Source organism: Lissotriton vulgaris, chromosome 4_1 (genome assembly GCF_964263255.1).
Source record: "Lissotriton vulgaris chromosome 4_1, aLisVul1.2, whole genome shotgun sequence".
Lineage (NCBI taxonomy): Eukaryota > Metazoa > Chordata > Amphibia > Caudata > Salamandridae > Lissotriton > Lissotriton vulgaris.
The window spans coordinates 1460682622-1460697834 of NC_141691.1; the positions used below are offsets into that span (position 1 = coordinate 1460682622).

The 15213-nt window shown below is 41.8% G+C and overlaps 1 protein-coding gene across 2 annotated transcripts in view; it reads left to right on the forward strand.

The window, feature by feature from the left end:
• Positions 1 to 15213, forward strand: part of MEP1B (meprin A subunit beta) — a 318018-nt gene that overhangs the window by 232008 nt on the left and 70797 nt on the right. For both annotated transcript variants that reach the window (XM_086965693.1, XM_086965692.1), the window contains 2 exons: positions 5993 to 6145; positions 7602 to 7817. In XM_086965693.1, the coding sequence (XP_086821819.1) occupies positions 5993 to 6145; positions 7602 to 7817 (369 nt within the window). The remainder of the gene's footprint in view (positions 1 to 5992; positions 6146 to 7601; positions 7818 to 15213) is intronic.

The window sequence follows — 15213 nt, forward strand, 5'->3', positions numbered from 1 at the left end:
CTTCCCCCTTATGCCAACACACAACCTTATTGCTCCTTTTCTTTGTGTTCAATAAAAACTGCAGTCAACCATTCGGTTGCCTCAACGGAAACAATGGATCTAATTGCACATAGTCAATCCAATTTTTTTCTCATAGCATCCTGTACATTCAATGGCATTCTTCTGAGCATGGCTGTAACAGGTACAGCTCCCATCTTTAGCCTTTACTTATGCATAGAGGAAAAAACATCAGGATAGCAATTTGGGAAATCAAACTTCTGTTTCACTTGTTGCACACATTTGGGGATAAGCATTGGGCTCGAGGTATACACATTCAGGCACATGCATCAAAGATTTTAGCGAATTTTCAAAAATCGTCTGTTTGCGATCGCAAATTGGCCTTTGGAGATGCATGAAAGTGTTTCCTTTGCACAATTTAAGAATTCTCAATTATTTGTGAATACCTAAATTACGATTGCATTTAAGGAATCGCAATTTGCGATTCCTTAAATGCACAGCTAGAAGCACTTTCAAATAGCGATTTCGCTATTTGGGACCGCAAATTACAGACAAATCCAACTTGTCTGTAATTTGCAAAAACGTTGAAAAATGCACTAAAATGCATTTTTTAAAGTTTAAGGTTACACACACATATGCCCTTGGGGCATGTGTGTGCGCAACATGTGTGCACATCACACTTTCAACGGTTCAACAGGGTGTCATTTTGACACCCTTTCACACTTGAAATTGCATGAGCAAATTGCGAGTACCTACTGGTACTCGCAGATTGCGAATGTAAGTTCCAATTAATTCCTATGGGCCTATGGACCCATAGGAAATGGGAAGTCATTCCTTAATTGTGAATCGCAATTTGCGAGTCACAATTAAGGAATGTTTAGGAATCACTATTTTTATAGCGATTCCTACATGCATAGGCTTTTGCGAGTCCTTAATTGCGATTCCTTAATATTTCCTTAATATTCACAATTAAGGACTCGCAAAAGCCTACTTTGATGCATGTGCCCGTTAGATCCTTCTAGTAAAGCCATCTTTTATCACTACATAGATCTTGCCTTCCACAAATTGTACTTTATACTCAAAAACAGGGTGGACAAATCCATTCAGTTTATGGCTTGCCCACCATCTGGGTTAGATATCCCTTTTCTTTAACCTCACTTGCTGTTCAATATGCTGCCTAAACACGTGCATGGAGATATGAATCAATCATCATCCCCACAGCTGTATCTTTTATTCCCACCACATAAGATGGGTTACCAACTGGTTGTTTCTCACTTGAAGAGCAACTTCCTCAACCACTTCTATGACTTCAACCATTTTGTTTGTTATCCCATACACCTACCACACTTAACAAAATGGTTCTTCACCCAACATCTGTTGCACACTGCTGTGAGTGCCAGGCAATGTTTGTTTCTGGCCATGTGGCCTACAGGACCAAAATGAAAACATTGCCCCCACATTTGGTTAAAGTCCCACTCAAAGGCCATTGTTTTCACCAAACTCGCATCCACTCTCCTTTCCCTCTCTCTCTTCACTTCACCTCTTCCACAAAGCTGTCCGCTCACTTTATTTTCTCTTCCCACTGGGAGTGGGAGTTGTCGGGTATAATCCAGTTCATAAATAAGAAACCTACCCCAATACCTTCAATGTATTCCTGTTTTGCTTCATTCTACTAACATTTTTAATCTGCATGCAACAGCACTTTTTTGCTGTGTAAGGCCATCAACTCCCCTTCATGCTCCCCTCTTCTCTCTTTTCTCCCAGTTGACTCCTGGGACTACCATCTCACACCCTCCTACACCACTGCCTCCTTACAACCCTAACTCCCCCCTCTCTCCTTCACCTGGTTTCCCACCGATCACACACCCCAATCCACCACCTTTCACCAACTGGGACCATTCTCTCCCCCCACACGATCTCCTTTCCTCTCTCCCCATCACTCTTCTCACTCAATCTCCCCTAAATATAGAACTCCACCTCTCATCCCTCGTGTTTGAACTCTCCTCCCTCAAAAATGATTTAAACTCCCTCGCCACTAAGAATCTTTCCAGTCACACCTATCCCCAGGACATCTTACCTACGAACCAAGCACCGCACATCCAAGGGGCTACTCCCCCCACCAAAATCTCCTGACCCGAGTCGCCCCGCAGTAAATGCTCCAGCATTCCATCCCTCTTCTCAAATCATCTCCCTCTCCCTGTTCCTCCTGACCTCATTTTAAACCACCTCGACTCCTCATTGACCATAAAGTCTCTCCCACCCCATTCATCGATCCTTGTGATCCTTGGAACAAGTAGGACCCTGTCCTCTCCTGCATCGCCCAGACCTCCGCAACAACTCACCATCACCCACTCCTGACCCCCCACAAAAATCACTGACCCCAAACCCCTAAACAGCTTGCTGGCCAACTGCCGCTCAGCTTCCTGCCATGCAACTGATTTTGCCTCAACTAATCCTTCCAGTCACACCTTTCTCCAGGACTTCATACCTACGAACCCTGCACCCAACTTCCAAGGGGGTACTCCCCCTCTCGAAAAATCCTCCCCAAGTCGCCCTGCAGTAAACACCCCAGCATACCACCCCACTTCTCGAACCATCTCACCCCCATTCTTCATGGCCTCAATTTAAACCTCCTTGCCTCCACATCGACCACTAATTCTCTCCCACCTCATTCATTTATACCTGTGATCCTAGGAACAAGTAGGACCCCATTCTCCCCTGCATCGCCCAGACCTCCGCAACAACTCACCACTATCCACTCGTGTTCCCCCACTAACATGACTGACACTAAACCCCTCAACTTCATGTTGGTCAACTGCCGCTCTACTTGCTGCCATGCTACAGAAATCACTGAGACCTTCCTCAGTGAAAGCATTGACATCGCATTTCTGACGGAAACATGGCTCAATGACCACTCCACATCAATCCTGGACCTGCTCACACGCCCAGGTTACACCATCCTCAGAAAAGACAGGATTACTAAAATTGGTGGAGGCCTCGCCATAATTTATAAAGATGATATTCTACTCACACCTGTCCCACACCCTGACCTGACTACTTTCGAATATCTGAGTGCCGATCTCAATTTCAGGGCACCGCTCCCCCCGATTTGTTTACATAATATTTACCATCCTCCTGGTGACCCTCTCTCCTTTGTTGGAGAATTATCTGATCTTCTTATACAATCAGCGGTCACCAACTCTAGCAACCTCTTCCTTGGGACTTCAACCTCTACTGGAACAAAACTGATGACCCCTCGATTAACCTTATTAATGACATACTTGATATCAGCAACCTGAAGCAACTTTGCAAATCTCCAACTCACGACAAAGTGGCCTCTCCAACTGTATCCCCATTGACTGGTCCGATCACCACCTCATCCTCTTCTCGATCAACAGCTCCATGCCCCCCCTCCTCTAATACAACCAAACAAATTAAACTAACACAAACCATCCGGGCGATCTGGAGACTAAAATTAAAGCCCACCTACATCCTACTCCTCTCCCCCACAGCACTAATGACCTTATAGAACATTACAACAGATCCATTGCTGAGGTCCTTGACAAAATCGCCCCAGTCAAACTCAAACTACTAAAAAGCAAATCAATGGCGACCTTAACAATGAGAGGCGAGCCCTCAGACAGACCGAACGCACTTGGAGGCAACAGCCCTCCTCCTCTAATCTTACCCTCCTCAGAGCCACTAGGGCCAGCTATAAAAAACATATCTTTAATGAAAAAGCATCCTTCCGTACACAACTTAACCGGGCAAAAAATGGGCAGAGAGATCCATTTAACATTGTTAAAAGCCAAACTACTTCAACCCCCCCCTAATCTTACGGCTTTGTTTGAAAGATGTGAGGAAATCGCTAGCTTTTTCTTAGACAAAATCACCAAGATTGACCTATCCTTTGCCGTTCCTCCCCACCACTTAACCTACTTCCCCTCCCTAACTTCCTCCCCGTTTCTCATGCCATTCCTCCCCTCCCCTTGGACTTTGCTCAACTCGTCACCTCTGTCACCACCGCCGTACCCCATCACAATGTCCCCCAGTGAAAAAACAATGCCTCCTGGATTAACTTTTGTCCTGTCTCAGAAAGTGAATATCCTTAGCATCATCTCCAAGTTGAAACCATCCTCACATAACAGAGATCCGATCGCAGCCCACCTAGTTCAAGACCTAAAACACATCATCGCCACTTACTGGACCTTCATCATCAACTCCTCCCGTTCTACTGGTATGGTTCCTGTATCCCTCCAACTTGGCCAAATTACCCTCATCATGAAAAATGCATCAGCCGACCCAAAGGACTTAAATAATCTACGCCCTATCTCTAACCTCCCTTTCTTTTCTAAGGCACTGGAAAAATGCTCCCTGCGCCAGCTGGACAATCACATCAACTCATTCAACCTTTTAGATGCTTCCCAATCAGGTTTTCGTAAGGGCTGTAGCACTGAAACAGCCATGCTCAACATCACTGACAACATCCATTACTCCCTAGACAAAGGTGTAGCCTCCCTTCTCATTCTTCTTGACCTCTCCTCTGCCTTTGATACTGTTAACCATACTGCCCTACTCAACATACTCAAAGACCGTTTTGGCTTTGACAGAACTGTTCTTAAGTGGTTCACTTCCTTCTTCCAGCATAGAACACAACATATTAAAATCAGCAATTGCCTTTTCAAACCTCTACCTGTCACCATGGGCGTCCCCAAGGGCTTCATTCTCTCTACCACACTATTCAACCTTTTCATGGAGCCCTTCACCCTCACCCTCAAACATTTCTATGCCGACGACACCCAACTTTACTATAGGATCAAATGCCATGCTGACGTCCTTCATCTCAATGATGCCTTGTCCAAGATCCAACTATGGTTCCATCAAAACCACCTCAAACTTAACCCTAAAAAAAAGAAATCATTATTTTCTCTCCCAAAAACAACCCGCTCCCCATTCATCACTGGATCTCTGACATCACAGCCCTCAACTACTCTCTCTCCATCTCTAACTCTGTCAAATCTCTCGCCATCAGCATTGATCAGAACCTCAGTCTCACGCCCCACATAAAAAACTCAACCAAAGGTGCTCTTTTCACACTGCAGCAATCAAACCCTTCATCCCAACCGATGACTTTAGATCGGTTGTACAATCGTTGGTCCTATCAAGAATTGACTACGGTAATACCACTCTTGCAGGAACTCTTAAAGTCCACCTTGCCCCTATCAAACCCGTTCTAAACCTTGCTGCCAGGCTTATCACTGGCTGCAAACAATTTGACAGCATCTCTCCCGTTCTCAAGGACCTAAATGGCTCCTGGTTGAAGGCAGAACTACCTATAAATCTGCTTGCATCACCCACAAAGCCCTCCACTAAAACACCCCACCGTACCTCACCGAAAAACTCCACAAAACGGGCAGCACCAGAGCACTGAGGAGCACTAACGCTCTTATCCTTGTCCCTCCTCTACTAAAAAAGAAAACTACACAAGCTCCCTCTTTCTCTGGTAATGCAACTTCTGTCTGGAATGCTCTCCCTAAAGAGCGACGCTGCAAACCCTCCTACCCCCGTTTAAAAAAAGAGCTCAAACTGCCCGTTCTTAACAAATACTGGGACTCTTAATTACTTGGACACTGGCCTTCACCTCCCTCTTTGCCTCACACAGTTCTATCCCATCCTATCACTCCCACTCTATTATCTCCGATCTGTTGTCTAACCTTGATCTTCCATGCTTTTTTCTATCTTAACTATGCGCCACACATGCTAATTGTTTATCTTATTATGCCTAAATTACCAATGCTATAGTTCAACTGAATCTGATATATGACTTGTAAAGCGCTCTGATACTCCTGGGTCCAGCCAGCGCTATATAAAACCTTTTAAATAAATAAATGTTCCTATTGAAGGATGCACCATTCTGTCACCAGATGAGTAATTTCTAACCATCCCATTGACATTTCTTTCAATGCTATTCTGTGACTGGTTCTTCCTGTCACAGCTTCCTCCCTCAGCTTTATGGATCAGTGCAGCTTTGAGTATGACAACGTGTGTGGTATGGTCCAAAGCTCAGAAGATAAAGCCGACTGGCAGCGGGTTTTGCAGGTTCCTGCGGGACCAACAACTGACCATACCATCATGGGGAGCTGCAAGGGTAAGCAGTTTGTTAGTTCATTCCTTATTCCAAGTGTTCCCTCACATGCTCTACTAAGGTTTCTGCCATGTTGGAAGTATGGCAGTAAATATTTGTTTGATATAATGTTAGTGGCACAAAAGCAGTTGTGTCTTGATCAACCTGTCTCTCACTTGATCGAGGTTCCAATGTGACAGCAAGAACGGAATGTGGCAACCATTGGGTGTAAGTTTCTGGTACAACAGCTGCAGCAGCAAAGATGCTGGCAGCATGAGGTCAGAGGCTACTAGAGAGAGATACATTTCAGCATCATGTAATGTATTTTTTAACTTATTTTTTTATATAGCACTTAGACACTCTTGAGGCTAGTAGGGCACATTTAAATTCAACAAGATATACATCAAAGGTTTACTATAGCAAAAGAAATTGTATGGAGTGGGAGACAGGGATAATACTACAGTTTGTATTTTATTGTAATTGTCTTTATATAGCGTGTACGTTGTGTCGAAGAGCTTTTCATCGAGAAGCACGCTACTCTGGAACCCAAAGAGGATTAGTGGTGAATTATTATAGGGAGATATGAAATTAATTTGAGCAGTGGACATGCAAGTCTGTTGTATTGAAAAGGATAGTGGATGGGGCTAGAAAGTGTTTTTTGGGGGGATCATAGCAATAGGAGGAGGTATGGGATGAGTAAAGGGGAGGTTGAGGGAGAAGAGTCAGAGGGAAAGGTTTATAAAGGCTTGTTTGGGAGATCTGAATAGTAAAGAAGGTTTGAGATGATGCAAGGAGAGATAGAGGAGGGATGAGTTCAGAAAAGGTCATTTTGGGGGTCATAGTAGTAGAATGGGGTTTGGGATGAGTCAGAGAGTGCAGGTAGAGGATTTATTGAGGGAGGTGTAGGTTGAGAAATAGGGTAGTGCATTGGAGAGAGTAGTAGAATGAGGTATGGGTTGACTCAGAGAGTGTAGGTAGAGGATATATTGCGAGAGGTATAGGGTGAGATACAGGGTAGTGTATTGGAGATGTTGAATTAGAAGTAAAGTAATAAATATAAAGATAAAAATGCCTCTTCTGAAAAGGACTGGGGCTGCGCTTGTGCCATATTGAATCTGGGAGCTTCAAGGAGAAGTTTGTTCTTATTTCGAAGCCCTCTTTTTTCTCCCATGATGGAGAATATCCAAGACTTTTACTTCCCACCTTGTGTGCTATGGAGCATCTTTCAGCATCATCATATGATTCAACTTGGAATGTCTCCTTCAATGTTGACACACCCTTTTTCCTCTACTTGATAAATAAATAAAATAAGGTGAAAGCATTAGAGGGAAAGGGACAGGATGCATCCATTTATAGTATATTGTGTTAGGTTATATATACTTTTGAAATATAAAGCTTGTTTACCTCAACCTATGCGCTGCATGTTTCCTCACCAATGTATGGGACTGTTACCTTTTGTCGCTCTCCCTCACATCCACAGCCTCCGGCTACTTCATGCACTTCAGCACCAGAACAGGGAGCCCTGGGGACAATGCAATGCTGGAAAGCAGACTACTGTACCCCAAGAGAGGGTTTCAGTGCTTGGAGTTCTTCTATTACAACGATGGACACGAAGGAGATCAGCTCAACATCTGGGTGAAGGAGTACACCTCAGCTCATCCCAATGGCAGTCTGACCCACGTGACAGCGGTGAAAGGTAAGAGGGGAGCTTGCCTCTTGGGCTCTGTCGATTAGATCTGTATTTAGCATTGTAGTTGCTCTGTTGTTTCCTGTGTTTTTACTATTGTTTGTTGTGGCAGGAAAAGTATCCCGGCATGGCTGTCCAGAAAACAGAGTTGTGATTTTTTGACATGGGTTTTTCTGCATAGGGGAAAATATTTATGTAGGCCAGATAAGTACTATTGGCTGAGTACTCTAATTGTATATTTTACAGACATATGAAACAACAGTAGCTGCTGTATGAGCAAACAGGTGGAAATGAATACCTGGTAGAAATGCATTCAGCGAGCAAAGCATGCAAGCCCAACCCTCTCAAGAAAACGTTGAGAAAGATGGGACTAAATGGTAGATTTGATATCATGCTTTAGCCAAGAGATTGGCTTAAGAGTCATATGCCCTAAGGTAGTTCAGAAGTGTTACTCATAATCTTTTCCCAAATTCACGGGCTGTCAAGCAGGCCTGATCATCCGAAAGAGTGTTTGGAGGAATCTTTTTTACCCACATGTTTCAGGCCCAGACTGTTTATATTAACATATTGCAAAAGGTTGCATTTATACCACTATTAGCCGAAGGGAAAAAAACAAATTTTAGCATGACCTCCCATCACGTTTCAGAGGTCTTAATTCAACTAATTTCCCTGCTGCTTTACCATTCCCCTTAATTGTTTTGTCCATGGAGATTGTTACTTATACAGTAATGCTAATAAGCATTGGCAGTGTCAATAGGTCTGGTGTTAAAGAAATGTATGGTAATGTGAAGCTTTACAATAGCATATGTATTTGTATGGAATCAAAGAACTGTAGAATAATATTGGTGAGTGGAAAGCGAGCACTTTTGTCCTGGACCCTGCACCTCGCACATTGCACTTTAGGCCTGATACCTTGCTGGCCTGGAGGAGGGGTGACTGGCGTGGAATGCCACAAAAGCAATGCGGCGGTCCTGCAGCGCGGCAGGCGAGCATTCAGCACTTTTGCTGTGGACCCTGCATCATGCACATTGCACTTTAGGCCTGATCCCTTGCTGGGGTGTGTTACCGCTACAACGCATCTTTTACAACGCGTTCCGTTACAACGCGATTTTTACATCGCAAATACCATTACAATGCATGCCATTACAACGCATGGCATTACATAGCAGATGCTATTACAACGCATGGCATTACATCGTAAGTATTGGTAAGTATTTAATTTTTTTTTTTTTTTTTATTTAATATTTTATAATTGATTTAATTATTATTAATTATTTAAAAATATTTATTTCGTTTTTAAATATTATAAATTAAATATATTAATTTAAGTATTTTATAAAATAAGTATGAGTATAGGAGTATATGTTTTGGGGTACTGATGTATATGTTTTGGGGTGTTTGGGTATTTTTAGGTTTTAGGGCAGTGTTTGGGTTTTGGGGTACAGGGGTGTTTTTAGGTTTTAGGGCAGTGTTTGGGTTTTGGGGTACAGGGGTGTTTTTAGGTTTTAGGGCAGGGTTTGGGTTTTGGGGTACAGGGGTGTTTTTAGGTTTTAGGGCAGGGTTTGGGTTTTGGGGTACAGGGGTGTTTTTAGGTTTTAGGGCAGGGTTTGGGTTTTGGGGTACAGGGGTGTTTTTAGGTTTTAGGGCTGGGTTTGGGTTTTGGGGTACAGGGGTGTTTTTAGGTTTTAGGGCAGGGTTTGGGTTTTGGGGTACAGGGGTGTTTTTAGGTTTTAGGGCAGGGTTTGGGTTTTGGGGTACAGGGGTGTTTTTAGGTTTTAGGGCAGGGTTTGGGTTTTGGGGTACAGGGGTGTTTTTAGGTTTTAGGGCAGGGTTTGGGTTTTGGGGTACAGGGGTGTTTTTAGGTTTTAGGGCAGGGTTTGGGTTTTGGGGTACAGGGGTGTTTTTAGGTTTTAGGGCAGGGTTTGGGTTTTGGGGTACAGGGGTGTTTTTAGGTTTTAGGGCAGGGTTTGGGTTTTGGGGTACAGGGGTGTTTTTAGGTTTTAGGGCAGGGTTTGGGTTTTGGGGTACAGGGGTGTTTTTAGGTTTTAGGGCAGGGTTTGGGTTTTGGGGTACAGGGGTGTTTTTAGGTTTTAGGGCTGGGTTTGTTTTTTGGGGTACAGGGGTATTACGACTTTATATAAATTAAATTAATTAAATTAATTTTATTTAATTTAATTAAAATAATAACTATATTTACAATTATTAATTTAATTGTATTAATAAACGATTATAATTAAATTATATTATTTAAAAATGTTTAATTAATTAAATTCTTTTAATTTTATTAAATATAATTATATTATGTATTATTTATAACTTAATTAAATTATAATTATATTTATTGTTATTAATTACATTATATTATTTTCTATTTATAATTTTTTTATATATCATTAATTATATTATTTTAAATATATTACATTAATATCAATTTTAATATTAATTAAATTACTATAATTAAATTAATTACTGTTTTAAAAATGTTATATTATTTTTATTATTTTAAATTAATTTAATTAACTTTATTAAATTTTTTTAAAAAATGATATACTTACCTATACTTACGATGTAATGCCATGCGTTGTAAAAGTATCTGCTATGTAATGCCATGCGTTGTAATGGCATGCATTGTAATGGTATTTGCGATGTAAAAAACGCGTTGTAACGGAACGCGTTGTAATACATCGCGTTGTACTGACACCAATCCCTTGCTGGCCCGAAGGAGGGGCGACTGGCATGGAACACCACAAAAGCAACGCAGAGGTCCTGCAGCGCGGGAGGCGAGCATTCAGCACTTTTTCCCTAGACCCTGCACTTTGCACATTAGGCCTGATCCTTTGCTGGCCTGGAGGATGGGCCACTGGCGTGGAATGCCATGAAAGCAATGCAGAGGTCCCGCAGCGCGGGACACACGTGGGCGTGCCCGGGATGTACCCGAGCAAGGCCCATCCCGTCAGAGGCCGTAAGAGGCAGCCTCTGTGCCCTGAGAAGATTTATTCAGCTATTCTGTTTCCTACTGATGAGCAAGTTACTGTTACTGTACATTTGTCTTACTAAGTGTTCTGCATATGGCTAGTTCTATTTGCCTTATTGTTTTGCCACAACCTACTTTGGTGTCAAGTAGAGGTGCACTATATGGAAAAGGGGAAAAGGAAACACCCTAACTGTGCACTAGCAAAGTCCCCACCAAAGTCAAGGCAGTCTATTATGAACTACATAACAGAGGCAATGGGGGCTATTGAGAAGCAAATTCTAGTGTTGAGGAAACTCTAACCAGCTGCTCAGAGAATGTCCTTGAACCAGTAAATTCATTTTTAATCTCCCCAAATGCAGCTCAACTGACTGAAACGCAGACCGAAGGACCTGGCTTTTTCAATAAAGACAGCAACGAGTCTGTGCACAATGTAATTTCACTGGGTACTTTGCGTCCAAAGATTCCAAGGAACTGTTCTGCCGATCCCATTGTGGCTCCATTTGAGGGGCCAATCAAAGCTAAAAAGAGGGTTACAGTGCAGAAGCCGGCAGTGACCCCAAAGCCCCCTAGAAGTGCCAATAAACTGGTATCTGCTGCACCCTTGGACTGCACTTCACGGGTGACATCTGTCCATGCTCTGACCGACCTCATTAAGACCTCTGTTTGCAGTCTTACAGCCCGATTGAAAGCCATTGATTGTGCTGTGTTAACCTGTGTAGAGCGATTAGGCGCAGTAAATCCCCATTGTGGGATAAATGATCATAATATTGGCTGGTAATATTGAGGATATAACCTCCAGACCCTCTGTAACTCTCCCGCTACAACAACCTGTTAGAGGGAATGCAGAGTTACCTACACAACCAGGGTTAAACCCACCCCCGCAGCCCCACTTGGTACAATCTAATGCTGCAGATAGGTATAATAATGAAGTGACATCACTAGCTCCCACGTCTAATACCTGCTCGGGGAATCTGCCTTTACTCACCCTACACACCCCACTTACCCTTTGCTGGTCAACAATCGATTAGATTTTCCCCCGCTGCTACCTTGTATGTGATCATTTTGGCCAATGTCCCGACCTGAGGCATTCCTTTACAATAAACATAGGACTTATTGAGAAACAAATCTCTCAATTGGTTAAATTCTAAAGTTGAGATGGAGGGTGCTCTCTTCGTGATTTTAGGATGGCGAGACGGGTAGGGTGAGTCGGCAGGGGCCCCAAAGTACCTCAGGGTGACTGTGTGGTACTTTCTTTCAAATCCCCAGCACTAGTCTGCATGATATTGGGAAGGGCAAACTCCGTGCCTTTAAATTCATGTCAAATCTCAGTTTTACCGCTTGTTTTTATTTATAGGCCTCCTTTACATTTGTCCAGTCAGCTGAGTTTTGAGATGCAGCGATCTTCCCTATTACAACGAGGCTCCCAACTACCATTTTTAAATTCGAACAAGATATGTCCCCCGATGTAATCTATTGCAACATCTAATAGAAATGATTGCCTCTAGTCTTACTTGGGTAGGTTGACTACAGGCCAATCCAGTGGTAGGAGTACCTCTGTATAATCATGTCCTTACTACCCTAATCCTTGCTAACAACTTACAGGCAGAGGGGGAAGTACTGGATGCCTAACGAACTGTGAAGCAGGTTGTGTTGAGAGATGAGACAAATTTGGATTGTACAACTTCTGGCTTCAGTACCATCACTGCCTTAAGGTGGAATATAGCGGGGCTTCGTAGTAAGATCAGTTTACCTGAATGGTTAGATTTTGTGACCGATTTTAACATTATCTGTTTACAGGAAACATGGGTCGTCGAACCAATCCATTTGAATGGTTATAAAACATTTAATTCAACAGCAGTTCCATCGAGACATGACAGACCTATGGGGGTATCTGCATCTAGGTGTCAAATAAATTAACATCCTCTATTTTAAATGTAAGCTTCCCTAACACTTTTTACCAAATTGTCTCTGTCAAACTCCTAGGTTATTCACAGCTGATATTAGTCAGCTTTTCACAAAAATGATTGTGACTCAGATATACCGTCCGGATCACTGACATAATATCGAGGGACAGAATATCGACTTGCAAAAATATCGTTGACAAAATATCGACAGACAGAATATTGAGTTTGTATCTACAAACAGGTAAGTACAAAAATATCGAGTACAAAATATCGTTTACAAAAATATAGTTTATAAAAATATCGACTTTATTAAAAACAGTGTTAAATTAAATTAATATTCAAATTTAATTACTAAAATATACTTAAAAATACTTAAATTAACTTATAATAATGAAATTATTAATGAAATTAATAAAAAAAATACAATCATATTTGTTAAAACATATATATAGTAACATAATATAATTAAATAATATCCAATATTATTACCGTACAATAGCAGAAGTGTAAAAAATACTATTCCCACTCCAAAGAGTGCAAGCGTAGGGAAAGCGTTGGATAGCATAGGGGTTAAAATGACTATTCCCACTCCAGTGGGTGCAACAGTAGGGAAAGCGTTGGATAGCGTAGGGGTAGAAATTACTATTCCCACTCCAAAGTGTGCAACAGTAGGGAAAGCGTTGGATAGCGTAAGGGTAAAAATTACTATTCCCACTCCAAAGAGTGCAACAGTAGGGAAAGCGTTGGATAGCGTAGGGGTTAAAATTACTATTCCCACTCCAGTGAGTGCAACAGTAGGGAAAGGGTTGGATAGCGTAGGGGTTTAAATTACTATTCCCACTCCAGTGGGTGCAACAATAGGGAAAACGTTGGATAGCGTAGAGGTTAAATTTACTATTCCCACTCCAGTGGGTGCAACAGTAGGGAAAGCGTTGGACAGTGTAAGGGTTAAAATTACTATTCCCACTCCAGTGACTGCAACAGTAGGGAAAGCGTTGGATAGCATAGGGGTTAAAATTACTATTCCCACTCCAGTGGGTGCAACAGTGGGGAAAACGTTGGATAGCGTAGAGGTAAAATTTACTATTCCCACTCCAGTGGGTGCAACAGTAGGGAAAGCGTTGGATAGCGTAGGGGTAAAAATTACTATTCCCACTCCAGTGGGTGCAACAATAGGGAAAGCGTTGGATAGCGTAAGGGTAAAAATTACTATTCCCACTCCAGTGGGTGCAACAGTAGGGAAAGCGTTGGATAGCGTAGAGGTTAAATTTACTATTCCCACTCCAGTGGGTGCAACAGTAGGGAAAGTGTTGGATAGCGTAAGGGTTAAAATTACTATTCCCACTCCAGTGAGTGCAACAGTAGGGAAAGCGTTGGATAGCGTAGGGGTTAAAATTACTATTCCCACTCCAGTGGGTGCAACAGTAGGGAAAACGTTGGATAGCGTAGAGGTAAAATTTACTATTCCCACTCCAGTGGGTGCAACAGTAGGGAAAGCGTTGGATAGCGTAGTGGTAAAAATTACTATTCCCACTCCAGTGGGTGCAACAGTAGGGAAAGCGTTGGATAGCGTAGGCGTTAAAATTACTATTCCCACTCCAAAGAGTGCAACAGTAGGGAAAGCGTTGGATAGCGTAGGGGTAAAAATTACTATTCCCACTCCAGTGGGTGCAACAGTAGGGAAACGTTGGATAGCGTAGGGGTTAAAATTACTATTCCCACTCCAGTGGGTGCAACAGTAGGGAAAGCGTTGGATAGCCTAGGGGTTAAAATTACTATTCCCACTCCAGTGGGTGCTACAGTAGAGAAAGCGTTGGATAGCGCAGGGGTTAAAATTACTATTCCCACTCCAAAGAGTGCAACAGTAGGGAAAGCGTTGGATAGCGTAAGGGTAAAAATTACTATTCCCACTCCAGTGGGTGAAACAGTAGGGAAAGCGTTGGATAGCGTAGGGGTAAAAATTACTATTCCCACTCTAGTGGGTGCAACAGTAGGGAAAACGTTGGATAGCGTAGGGGTTAAAATTACTATTCCCACTCCAAAGAGTGCAACAGTAGGGAAAGCTTTGGATAGCGTAAGGGTTAAAATTACTATTCCCAATCCAGAGAATACAACATTAAGGAAAGTAAATACTTCATATATTATTTAAAACATTTAAAATGAATATCTAATAATAATTAATGAAAAATTATGAAATAATGTATATAATATAATAATTAATATAATAAAACTACTAATTAACAATAATTATTTCAATTGATCACCTATTATTACTAATTAATTACAAAATAACAATTAATTATTTAATAATTAAAAATTATTTAACAATTATTTCCAATCAAATACATTTAAATTAATTTAATTATTTAATTAATTATTAATAAATTACTTCCCACCCTATTCCCCTATAAACCCTCAACCCGCTACAGAAAATAAATTATTAAAATTAACATTGTTAACAATTAATCAATTACATTTAATTAATTGGCAAATAAATATTTTATAATTACCCATAAATACTTAAATA